This window comes from Lethenteron reissneri, chromosome 23 (genome assembly GCF_015708825.2).
Source record: "Lethenteron reissneri isolate LAM-NWPU_2019-01 chromosome 23, ASM1570882v1, whole genome shotgun sequence".
Lineage (NCBI taxonomy): Eukaryota > Metazoa > Chordata > Hyperoartia > Petromyzontiformes > Petromyzontidae > Lethenteron > Lethenteron reissneri.
Genome location: NC_083801.1, coordinates 11087816 through 11100999, shown reverse-complemented (window position 1 = coordinate 11100999; position 13184 = coordinate 11087816). Strand labels below are relative to the sequence as shown.

Sequence of the window (13184 nt, the reverse complement as noted above, 5' to 3'; positions counted from 1 at the left end):
CCGATATAATTCTTATATTAAATATTATAAATGTGTTAAAACAACACATTCAGGTAAAATACTGACAAGCCACTCAATTGTAAGAATGAATTTGCTATATCAAGGGACATTAAAAACCAAGAATCTCTTTCTTTACATTTGACTTGAATAATGCCACTATTCCAATAATGGTGTTGCTCTTGAAGTAACACTTCAGACAGCACCATGTGGCTCTGTTTTATTATTACTTACAACCTGACTGGCATGAATGCTCAAATCTAGAATGAACGCTCAAGTTGTTGTACTTTTTACATTTTTTATGTTTGTGGTGCAAGCTAGCTCAGAGAACAAAAGCTACAAAGCTCAACTTTTGCAAGGCATGCAGCGATTCCTCAAATTGTGATCTGAATTAGCTTTAGAGATAGATGACCAAAGGATGCCTGATCAAAACAACGTACAAGGTCCTGTGCCACAACTGGCAGGCATAATGAATACTTGGGCATTTGAAATATGTACAAAAACGAGCGTTAGAACATAAAAAGAATGCAAAAGCGTTTCAAAGGATTATAATCTGGACAAACCAGTATACTCTGGAGTGTCATTTTATATTTTATATATAGCCTTGAGCACAGGAGCAATGCTACAACAGCTGCATTAAACAGATGAGCCGCATTCTGGAATGACACCACTTTCTAAGCATTACAAAACTAAGCAGGTCAAGGGACATTATGATGGCAATCCATCATGAGCACCCAGGCTGGCAATAAAGTTGGGAATGCAAACAACATCACATAATGAAGCGCTTGAATCTCCTAACCTTATTTGACTCAATTTAACATCTTAAAAAACGATGCCACATAAATGAGGCAAGTACAGTATATATAAAAACCCGCATGTCAAACTATTTAATATAAGGAGGTTGGAAGCAGAGGCTTTGTAAAATTCATTTTCCTTTCCTGGTGAGCTTAAACAAACTCCCCAGTCACAGTGCCCTAACATGGCCTGCATATATATACTCACTCCAACATACCAAGCATTTCTTTGAACCTTGTTCCCATTTCACAATCCTTCAAACTCGGTTTCCTCCCTCAAGACAACAGCCCTGCTTCAAACAATAACCAATGCGGCCAATCGTACCAGCTGACCAGAAAGCACTGCTGGTTTAGGATACTAATTTTTCACAGGGACACAAGATGTTTGGGCTGTTTTCCTCGGTGTCAGGTGGGAAGAGATATTATTGTAATAATAATAACATTTCACGATGTCTTCTCTCTCCCATTTTTTCCTGCTCTAAAGGTCATCTCGAAGGTGTACAATACCACAGAATAATGTAATGAGGTCTATGAAATCACGTGACAAGAGGCAGACTTGGGCAGACTTTTAACCAGCCACAGGAAAGTCTTCCTGTGTGCATAGTGTGAGCGCGCCACAGTTCGAACATGCTTTGAGGGGACATAACACGAACTGTAAAATCACATTTTTAAAGGACAACGGCAATATATTTTTCAAGTTGACCCAGTTAATTAAATACTCGTGAAATATCTTGAATCATAAAATACATTTGAATGAATGGAATAACATTCTGGATAAAAACAGAATACACACTGTAAAACATTTTTTCATGACAGCAATAGAAACAATTGGAAATTGACTAATTATTTGAAATGAATGTACTTACCTTGAAGAAACATAAAAGCCAAATACAAAAAATGAAATAAATGCATGCACAATTGCTTTAATAATATCGGAAATTGTAATGAGATTTATTTTACACACTCTGTTTTCACTATAAGAACGGGTGGTCCTCAGTCTGCCGGCCGTCTGTTTTCCGGTCACGGCGCAACTGTGGACTCCTGCGCATCCTGCAGCTGCAGACCAATGTCCAGCAGATGAACGAGCCTCTGCACATCAAAGGCGCATTTTGGCTGATATCACCACATGCTGCACATGCTCGGTGGGAACCCTCTGTCAGACAGACGACGCTTTAAAAACATCCAGCGACTTGAATGCACACTTTCAATGCCAAAAGCTCAATGGTGGAACTGGCACAAAGCAAAGGGACCAGCGGCAGGAATTTTGAAGCACTCGAAATGAATAATGCAAGGAGCTGTTTGTTACACGTAGATTATTTTAAGCGACGAATTGGAGCGGAGGAGGCTTGCAACACGCCGATCTGTTGTGCAAGCCGAAGCCCCCCCAAGGGCTGCATTCCGCTAGTGTATTTACACTTGACGGCGGAGGCACGACCACCCAAACGAGTGAATTACTACTTGCAGCTGACTTTCCTGTGCTCACTCCCCCCCCCCCCCCCCGTGCATCCGCAATGCGTGCACGGACATAATATTTCTATCCGCCAATTTTCTGTACTACTGTGTGCAAGAAATTGATTTGTATCCACTTATGTAGTTTCTACACTGCAAGTCAATGATGAATGCTGCCTTAGCAGCATAAATGCTAGGAACCTGTAAAAGGCAACATATGCAACGTATGTAGTCTTATGCTACTTTCATGACGATATATGAATGAATAATAATCGTATGATAGCCCAGTGGTGAGCAAGCTCGTCACATTTTGAACAGAGACTATGTTTCAATTCCCACAACCGGCCAGTAACGCTGCAGGGCATTAGCAAAACGCACCTTCCATCAGCTATACAGAGGAATGCTAAAGGACCTGTGTAACAATCACAGCAATGGGACACTTGTGTCAAAGTCACAGCCAATATCCCAAACGTGAAAATGAACTACATGCACCTCATACGTAAAAAAAAAGTAATGTTCGTGCATGGGCTCTCACGTCTCCCTTACAGAGTAAACACTGCATCTCCACGGGCTTTGATCTGATTCCAAAGACATCAGATGAAGGTAAATCTGAAAACAAAATTGAAATAATACATAATACAGTACCCCATGAATAATGTTCACTTAATGTCAAGGTTTCTCGTGCCAAGTATTGTTGACTCAAGTCACCCCTTTTCAAAAGAGACTTGCAGTCTCAATGGGTTCTCAACTGTTAAAATAAAGGTCTACTATTGGTCAAATAAAACACTATATTCAATCGTGGGTGATTTTTTTCTTATCAAACTAGATACTAAATATAAAAAACATAGGCAGGAAAAAACAAAGCACGAGTCATCATCAGCCATGTCTATCCACTGCCTCCCTATATCATCGCCATTCCTCAAATATTAGCAGACCTATTTACTAAGTATTTAGACGTAAATGAAATATGTGAATTGTGGAATGAGGCTTCAATTATTTGGCAAGTCAACAGGAAGACAACATTGATTTGAAGATTTAAAGACCCATTATCCTCTTAGCAGACTCCAAAAAAACTATTCACCAAGATAAGATAACTACATAACAGTCAATATATAGGCCAACCAACCACAACAGCAAGGTAGTTTTACAAAAGGTGTCTCTACCATTGACCATATACATACTATTGGATAAGCTTCTGGAAGAAACGAATTAATATAAAATACGACTTTGCCTAACTTTGTAGACTATGAAGGGCATTTGATTCAGTGCAAAAATATGCACTTATCCAACCTCTTACAAACCAATGCTATCAATAAAAAATTATAATCAGAACCATTTATACTGATAGGACAGCTACACTGAGATTGCTTAAAGTAACCAATTATAAATTATAGGAGGATTCAGGCAAGGAGACACATCCTCACTAATGCTATTCACAGAGACACTCAAATGCATTATTGAAGTACCAAAGAGTAATTCCAAAATAGATATCCTGGCTCCTGCAAGAGATGAGGAACTTCCTCATCTGGCAAAGGATCCCCATTAGAGATGAGCTACTGTAGAGAGACACCATGACACAGAAAGATATCATAATACGGTCACAGTGAGGGCGCTGTGACTTTTTGAAATTCCATTCCCAAAATGTTTTGACCATCCCTCCTACACAATGCAGGCACGAACAAATCACTGAGATGTACCAACTGTTCTGCAAGGAAAAATCTTGAAACGTAAAAGAAATATGCTTATGTATAGTGTACAAACATAGGTGCCTCAACAATATGGATATAGAGACTGTTGCTGCTGATGAACATCTGTTAGAGTAAGTTCGGCAACATGAACGTGTTGTTTGCCACCATTATGCCCAGCCACATTTGTCTCTCCAGTGCTAATGTTTACACACAGGCCCCAAAACTTCATTGAAGGCCGAGTTAATAAAGGCGTTAGTCAGGTACGAATGAACGCCCCCAATATAATCACTCCATCGCCATGCAGCACACCCAGTTCACTGGGCTCTTCGCGCAGCTTGCTAACCACTACGCCACCACTTTCTCTGTGAGCTCAAGCACCCACAAAGATCTACCATATAGCCTTTAGCAGACTGTGGGGGCAGGGTCTGTTAGGGAGCACCTATGAAGGCCGGAACGGTACACGAGGGGGTGGGAGGCTAACACCACACCCGACTGCCTTTGTCTCCCCAATAGCGATGCTCACACACCAGGTACTTATTTGAGGCTGAGTTGACCTAGGGGAGGCCCAAGACCGGTGTTGGCCATGAGCAGGAATAGAACTCAGCCGAGTTCGCAGCGCACCGTGCTAACCGCTACACTGCCGCTCCCCACGCATGCGCGCGCGCACACACACGCGGGTGCATAACAAGTACGTGCACAATTCTTGTTTTAAATGCACTCATTTTTTATACAGTAAATAGAGAGCACTTCTTACCATGCAGGAAAAGCCCAGCTCCTTCTTTTATCTCAGTTGAAATTGCTGGCCCCAGCTTCGCAGACTCTGGAACCCTGGGGACTTCTGCATACTTTGGCTTCTGGGCAGGCACTGTTAGAGAAGAAACAAGTTTGAGTTTTCTTTAGAATCCTTTCTCTATACATATCATTTTCAACGTGCGTGACTTGCACCTTAATACAGCGACAGAGGCCTGCTTTATTACGTTCAACCACACTGTTTAAACAGCTTAACGTGTGAGACATCATACACAGATATGTGGGACGAATGTCTTGCTTGTTCAAATGGCCTCCTCTTTGCCAAGGAACACACCATTACTATCTTAGATCAACTTAGGAAATGATAAATTAATAAATAACACGCTATCTGCGTCTTATTTGAACACCTGTTCCTTCTATTACAATTTCAGAGCCGAGCCTTAATTTAAAGATACGTAGAATGACTTTTACATGTAACACAGTATGTGCCTTTGTGTCCCAACGATATCGGTGAATTAGGAAAATTATCTGTAATTGCTTAATTGTCCATTCCTGAGTGCTTGCAGAAACTAGGTGCCCCCAGTTCTCCAATTCTGAGCTGCAGGGACAAACATTTCCGAAATACCTGGCACACGGATTATTTAAAGCCAGGCGTGTTGTAAAACTGGCAAATGTTACACTATAAATAATACATGTATAACGTTCGGAGATCACAATACATTTACTGAAAATAAAGCAGTACACACTGCTGTGAAAGTACTATTGACAGCTGCTGCAATAGAAGCGTGGGTGAGCACTGTGTGGGGCCATTCCTGTGGCGGAGGTGAGACGTTCCAGGATGAATTAAATCGGTGTCAGTTAACGTGCAAAAAAACCCCATTGTGGTTATGCTGTATTAATACTTTACACACATAGCAAAGGTGCCACAACAAAAAAAGGCCGCATTACGATATGTATTTATATGTTTTAAAGTATGTACGCTATATCTATCGTCTCTATAATGCATGCCTTTGTCTCTTGAGGAATGTTAATGGTCTTGCTGCAGAGACTATGCTGGAGTGTTTTCCTTGACTCAAATTAATGGCAGGGTCAGCTCCGAATGGTTGAATGGACAAACTCCAATTAGGAGTTATGTTAACGCTCTCCTTGTGCGAGAACTTTGTTTTCAATACGGTGCCGCTGACAGAGCCGGAGACGAAAGCCCTTTTCTGCTATGGCCTCACGCACCTCCGAAGACACGGTCGTTTACGCCTCCCTTCAGCTGTCCATTCAGCCACGCCATAGGGTGCCCCGATGCCCCAGCGTTTCTCATTTCTCTCCACCGGTGGCCCCGAAAATAAAGCGATGCTTTATATACCCAGACGCCTTGAAGTCTACAGTGTACCGTCACTCGCATTTCTATTACTACCAGTGTTATTTTCCGTCATGTTAAGACAGTAATTTCAAGGAATGAAATTGTAACTGGATATAAAAAAAAATCTATATTTTTCATCAAATTGTATCCCGGGATATTGATACGTCTGTACAATTTTTTTTTTTTGCGATAGCACATGTCATCCCCATTTATCTAATGGATTTAGTTTTTTAAGCAATTCGGGTACTCTTTTTTATTAAGTCTCTTTCAACCAAATCAATCTAAAGCATTCTATTGGAAATATAATTCCCGTCATATTCAATGTGTCTGAACTCTCAAGCGATTTACTGAATTGCACGTATTGTATTGCTTCATTGCCAAAAATCTGAGAGGCTGGCATTACCAAGCAACATTGTTTAGCATTTGCCTTCTTCATGCACCTTTATGTCACATTCAACAAAATATTGCAAAGCTCAAACATTTCATTAAAAAACCCTTGACTATCATAGCAAGACATGGTATATAGAGTATTGCCATTACTGCTCTAAATTTTATGCACTGCAAAATGGTGTCTGTCTTTGGTATACAATGCATAATAAGTTTAATAATTTGAACAGTTGTGTCGTATGTCTGCAATTTTGCTCTCAGCAATTTTGTTCTCAGCAGCAGATTTAATTTATTCACCCATTTAATTTGCCCTGTGCTTTGCCAGTTCATAATACTGCTTAATAAAGTGCAATGGTCTCTCATCACGTTTTCAATAATGAAAGAAAATGCAGCTTACTCCAGCGATATAGAAAATGAGCCCCTTAAACACAGTGTACACTGTATTTCATCCCCTCACACAACCCCCCAATAGGATACCTGGGGAATTTTAAACGCATTTTTCTTCAGCATTCATACAAAAGAAGCCTTATGCCGCAAGTGCCGTGTTCCAAGCTGCGGGCCCTTGTGTGGCAAATTAGGTGGCATACCTTAGAGAGAGCACAGGGGCAGCTGCCATAACAGCAAGGTTGTTAACGCAAGTTTATTAAGGGTTCGATTTTGCTATGATAAACAAAGGTTCTCTTAACAAGCACAGATTTGACGACGCATCGATTTAGAACGATTCTCGAGCACCCACGAAACACGCGTCGAATCGAACGTGCAAATAATTGATGTTATGGTATATGCTAATATTACATGAAGGCTAATGACATGTACACACATTTACTGATGAGACGAAAAAAGGGGAACGAGTCGGGAATTAAATTACGGTCCTGAATCATGACGAAACATCAAATCACGTGGGGGAAGGAGTTAGGGGGAGGTTCATTTTTACACCCAGAAGGACAAGATAATCTGGCAGCCGTGTGAATTCGCAGTAGACTTTGTGATCATTTCCACAGCAGGAAAAACAACACATTCTCCTGTGGAGGGAGCTGGTAGCAACGTTGGGTTGCTCGGTCAATGGCCAGGGTCAACGGCGGCGTGGTGTATTCCGTAAATATGCCCGACTGTGAGGGCGGGCACAAGCCGGCATGAGTAGGTTAAACGTTGAGTTTTATAAGGGCACCACGGGGTGACCAGCCCCTCCCCACCCAGCCCCACCCCTCTCACCCCCCACCCAGCCCCTCCCCACCCTCCCCTCCCCACCCAGCCACTCCCCACCCAGCCCCTCCCCACCCAGCCCCTCTCCACCCAGCCCCTTCCTGCACGACGGACGGACACAATAATCCCCTGTGGGCTGGTGTAACCAGGAGGTTCCTACCAGTATAACACGACCACTGAATTAACTATTTTTAAATAAAAAAAACCTTCAATAAATATGAAAAGTACAATCTCAACTCCAAAGAGTCCAGAAACAGCTACATGACAGTATTCAGTGTTGTGCAGGTTAATATAAAAAATGCATTCCAACGCGGAGCTAAACATTACTGGGAAGTAACGCATACAAGCAGCAGCGAAGCAGGAAATGTGGTCCCTGGTCACAATTGGCAAAAAAAAAAAAACACCGGCCGCGTGTTCGTGTTCCTTGAATTCATTATGGTGAAGGCTAGTGCCGGTGTCCTTCGAAAAACATCGAGCTCTGGAACAAGTGAAGCATGTGCTACATACCAAAAATAACAAAAAAACTACGACGTTTCGATTGCAACACAAGAGGTCGTCTTCTGAAAACGTAGTAGTTTTTTGTTATTTTCTTTGACCCTATCTACGTGACTTTACCCAAAGACCCAAGAACATGTGCTACATGTTGTCAGGCGACTCGTGCTTCGCGTCCGAGGTCACAGTTTATGCGATTTTACATTTTGTACTCTTTGCGAACATTAAGCGCCAAACGGTTTACCTGGACAATGGCACCATGCGCTGGTTACGCGTGTTCAGCGAAGATTATTATGTGAGCGAGTGGTTCAGACAGGCGTACAGACCAAAAACGTTTTTTTAAAGAAAGAACAAAGCACTTAACCATTTCCAGGATGACTGCAAGTTGCAGGGTGGGTCCCGTTCACCGCTAAATCTCAGAACGCGCAAGCAGTTCAGTGTTAATTTTATTTAGAGGCATAGCGCTGTTGTTATAAAAAACATTGAACTCACTGCAGATAACTGCAGCGACACGACCGGACTTTTAAGAGGTGTGGGAGCCTCGGTACCGATAAAGTAATTTTATCTTAAGTTTTTCTTCCGGCTCCATTCCGTTGAAGTCAACGGAAGAAAAACTGATGACGTGCATGTAAGTCATCTAAACGAGAAAGGGTTAAGGAAGTACAATACTGCATAGGCGTTAACTTTAGAGCCCATTAAACAAGCACCTGATAAACGACTGGTATATCCTCTGTATCCATCAATAATTATTTGTGGCCAAGGGCTCGGCAATGGTTATAACATCTCACCATGCAGGGGACCTTTCCCGTCAAAAGCTGCATTCCATAATCATCGCATCATATTTATTTAAGCCGATTTTCCATTCTAGAAATGTGTGCCCCTTTTACAGATTAAAAATTATCCCTGCAGCATGGTACCTTAATGCTGTCTGGCCTACATGGCAGTACTTGACCGTACATGTATAACATATGGCTTCTATTTGGCTAGACGAAGCCTATACAACAGAGACAAGTATCTGAAACTCAAGTAAATCTACAGCAGCCAGGGAGTCTTGTCAGCTCAACCAGCATGTGTCAAAGCTACATCTTGTAAATTATATACAGGGCAGTATTTGCCATTCATAGTAGGTAATACATGCTAATCGTACTATATTGGAAAAAAGTTTTGCTGGCTGGCTAGCCGCCTGGCGCATGGGTGACGTCACCACGCACATCTGCATGATGAAGTAATTTGCATCCCAAAGCGTTCAGCCCAGTTCGTGCGTCCCACTGACATCACGCCTTCCTCACACCCACGCTCAACCCCGGTCGCGTAGAACGTGAAAATACGTGGGCAGTGCAAATTAAAAAAAACACCAGTTATTCTTTAGGCATGATGGTGTGTAGCTTTACATTCGTAAATTAAGTATTTTTAAACACTCAAAACTGCTCTCATCCATCTTTTTTTGGTATCACTTTCATCCCAGTTCACCTTCAATAACTGCCTTAAATATATGGAAAATATATTTTGATTCGTTTTACAGTTGTGTCCCTTTGACTAATATAACCAACTGTTTAGTGAACATGTCGTAAATCACCTTCGTTTTCTCTATATTACATTGAGCCTAACTTTGTAGCCTTCTTTATTAAGTTATAAAATCATTCATTGTCCTTTGTGTCACCAAGTGTCAAGTTAGATTTAATTCATTGTGCTGCCCATCAAAATCTAACTTGAGAATTTTAAATCTAACTTAACCAGACTGTGAACATTTTATATTTTTGTGTGGCTTTATCCATGGAGTAAAAATGGATCACACCAACCCAGTAGCATTTGTGCCAAACAGCTGGGCCACCCACCCAAATCTGTCAGTCTTGCGATTTCCTAAATGCTAGTGTTAAGTGTGGCACGTGCATCCTCACTAAGTGTAATCCTGGCTGCTGGTGGCAATCGTGTTTAAAGGTTTCACAAATCCTTATTATGTCAAATGCATGACAATAGTATGGGGAATTCGTAACTGGCTTTTGTAGAATACTCTCATTGGGCAACCATTACTTTAGTATAGAGTGAAGGTCAAGTAAAAGAGCTTGGACAAACCTTGGACAAATACAGCTTTTGCCCGATGTCATAGCATTACACAACCTGTATATTCAGAGTTATCTTATCTCCTTACACACACATATACACACGCGAATGTTTGCATTTCACTACAAGTATCAACGAATAGCATATTATCATTAGCAAATGTTATCTACTGCTGGATGAAGGCCTCCACTAGCTGTTGCCATCTTTTACAGTCTCATGCTGCAACAAACCACACACACAATTATTTGATTGCTGTATTTCCATGGTAAATGTCCTCTTGGGCATATTTTCTCCTTAGGCTACGACACCATTGTTAGCCTAGACCACCGGCCATCATCCTTTCTCGCGATGTGCTTTTTCCAAGCCTACATACTCTTTACTAATCCCGAGAGTGTCTCTTGCTTAGGCTCTGATCCACATGTTCTTCTTTCTATCTCTCTGGGGAATTCCAAGCATGCATGTCTCCCTGCTTATAAGCAGACCTTTCAGTCTTTGTTTCATTTTATTTGCCAATGTCCCATGTTTTTGGCCACATGGAAATGACCGATGGGAAATTATTTAAAAGCGTACAACAGTGTTATTGATCCAACACAGTATCGTGAATGGTCGTGCAGTGGTTCATCAACGTGCTGCTCCATGAGACACCTATGAAATACAGCCTAACAGCTTATTGTGGGTCCTTCCGGCCGAAATAAATGAAATTAAATCTAAACCTGGTTTGATTCGTGGCCACGGCTAATGTCAGTTGCAAGTGATATCTGAGCCAGTCTTGGAGCCCTTCTTGACCAACCCTGGGCACCCCCCACCCCACCACCCTTCACGGGCCCTCACTGACCGGTGCGGTGAAGTGCGGTGAAGTGAGGTTATATGCTCCCCCATAACAAGCATGGCATAGGGGAGGGGGGGTTGTTTCATCCAATAGTGGATTTACCATTGGTTGTGACTCAATCATCATTGTGGATGCACATGGAGGTGAAGAAAGCATAACACGTTACATTTAGTTTAATTATTGAAAGGATTGGCTTTTTAACTTTCTCTCATTTAATGGAAAACCAATGCAGGGTTGAATACTAACACCTGGCCTCATAATTTTAGACTCGGCTGCTCACATTATACGAGACTGAAACATTGCTTTAAAAGGCAACAATGTGCTGCAGATTCAGCTGTGCAATGGCAAATGCTTTTCTCAATATGCCTTGAAATATAACATCAGCATGATAATTTAAAAACTAAGACCTTTCACATCTTGTAAATAGTTTTAATGGAAACATCAGCTCCAGTTTCAGTGTTTTAATTGTACGTTTGAAGCATGTCAGTAACAATGCATCAATTCATCGAGCAAAATCGATCCATACTCACAATACACGCTTGGAATCACACGTGTAAGAATCGATTATGTACCATTTATGCAAACTGTATGCGATACAAATAAAATTATAATTATACATTTATGCAAATGAGAGTGGATCACACTATTACGAGGAATAAAAAGATCTTAAAATATGCAAAAGAAACAATAAAACCAACATTAAAAAGCATAAATTCTTGAATGGAAGTGTGACCAAAAATCAGGACAATTCACCAATTCCCTGGGGGATGAATCGTGATGGGGCCAGCTTAATATCTTCACATATCTGGCAATCTATTGATTATTTGACAGAAAACACAAATGTGCCGAGTCTCAACAGCCACACATTACAATACACTACAGTATTGCAGAATATCAGCTATGAAAACAAGTGGATCGATCCGTTTGATTTTAGGTGGGCTGCAAGACAGGGCTACAAAGAAATGGTAACATGAGCCGAATGCCAAAGTATGTGAAAAACGCTTTTGCAATTCCTCAGAGCATTTTTTCCTTTAATTAAAAAGGACCCTTGACGGGAGGGGGGGAGCCGGTGCAGTTGGCGAAAGCTCGTGAGGAGTAAGGCGGTGAGGACGTGGAGGGCCGGTTGCTCGGGGAGGTATTTCCCTCAAAAGAGAAACAATACTGGATCCTCCCGTGGCTGGTTAATATTACTCCAGGACTTTATAAACGAAACAGGTTTAAAGGAAGTCTCAACGCGACAAACATTTACCACCTCAGCCGTACAGAACGAGGACGCCAGACGTTACACAGTGGGCCGCAGGCCACACGCTGTACAGCATGCAAGTATAAATAAAAACAGGGCCTTCACTGGGAGCATAACAATGAGGAAATTGATGGGTATTTTTAGGAAGCATCAGTCTCGAATAAATGTAATAAATGCTGGGCATAATAGCGAATGACATCTGTGAATAGAAAACGAGAAAGCCTCAACACATGCTCGGCATTTTAAACTGAAATGTCCATTTTATAATGTTAAGTTTAACTCTTTGTTGGTATAACCTTCAAGTGAACATGAATAAAATATGTTATACAAAATAAATGTTTTTAAAATATATATATTTTTTGTACAAAATTTACATAATTGTGTTCTCATGAACAGTTTATCCACTATTCTCAAGCTGAACATTTCCAAGCAGTAAAATATAAGTGCGTGCTGAATTACATTTGTTAATAATCATACTCCAATCTTGCTAAAAGTGCAGGGATAATCTCAATGAATGATGTTTAAACTACTCCTGATGTTCTCACCCACAGACACCATCGTATGATCATCACCATCTACTTTGTTTATAAAATCTGTTTCTGTGTTTATTGCATTTAAACCACAATGTACAAAGATTAAACATACTGGCTCATGTGCAGAGAAAGAATGACATTCTCCTGGATGGGTCCAGCTGTATAGGCCTGCAAGTGGGGGTAACCGTAGAGCTGCGGGAGGTCCCTGCTCTACATATGTCCGTACTGGGACCCTCTGCATGATGGCAGGAAGAAAGATATCCTTACAGATGACTTGGGTGTCGAGTGATAATGTACGAAAAAACTAAACATTTAGGATAAAAATAAATCCACTAATGCCTTCTGTGAAACCAAAATCTAAATCACGCCCAAACGCCTTGTGCACAAACACAACGGTGATGTAC

At 41.3% G+C, this 13184-nt stretch overlaps 1 protein-coding gene across 4 annotated transcripts in view; it reads right to left on the bottom strand.

Moving 5' to 3' along the window:
- LOC133345971 (protein TANC1-like) overlaps positions 1–13184 on the bottom strand; it is a 113654-nt gene that overhangs the window by 68295 nt on the left and 32175 nt on the right. For all 4 annotated transcript variants that reach the window (XM_061557138.1, XM_061557139.1, XM_061557141.1 and 1 more), the window contains one exon: positions 4683–4793. In XM_061557138.1, coding sequence (XP_061413122.1) covers positions 4683–4793 — 111 coding nt within the window. The remainder of the gene's footprint in view (positions 1–4682; positions 4794–13184) is intronic.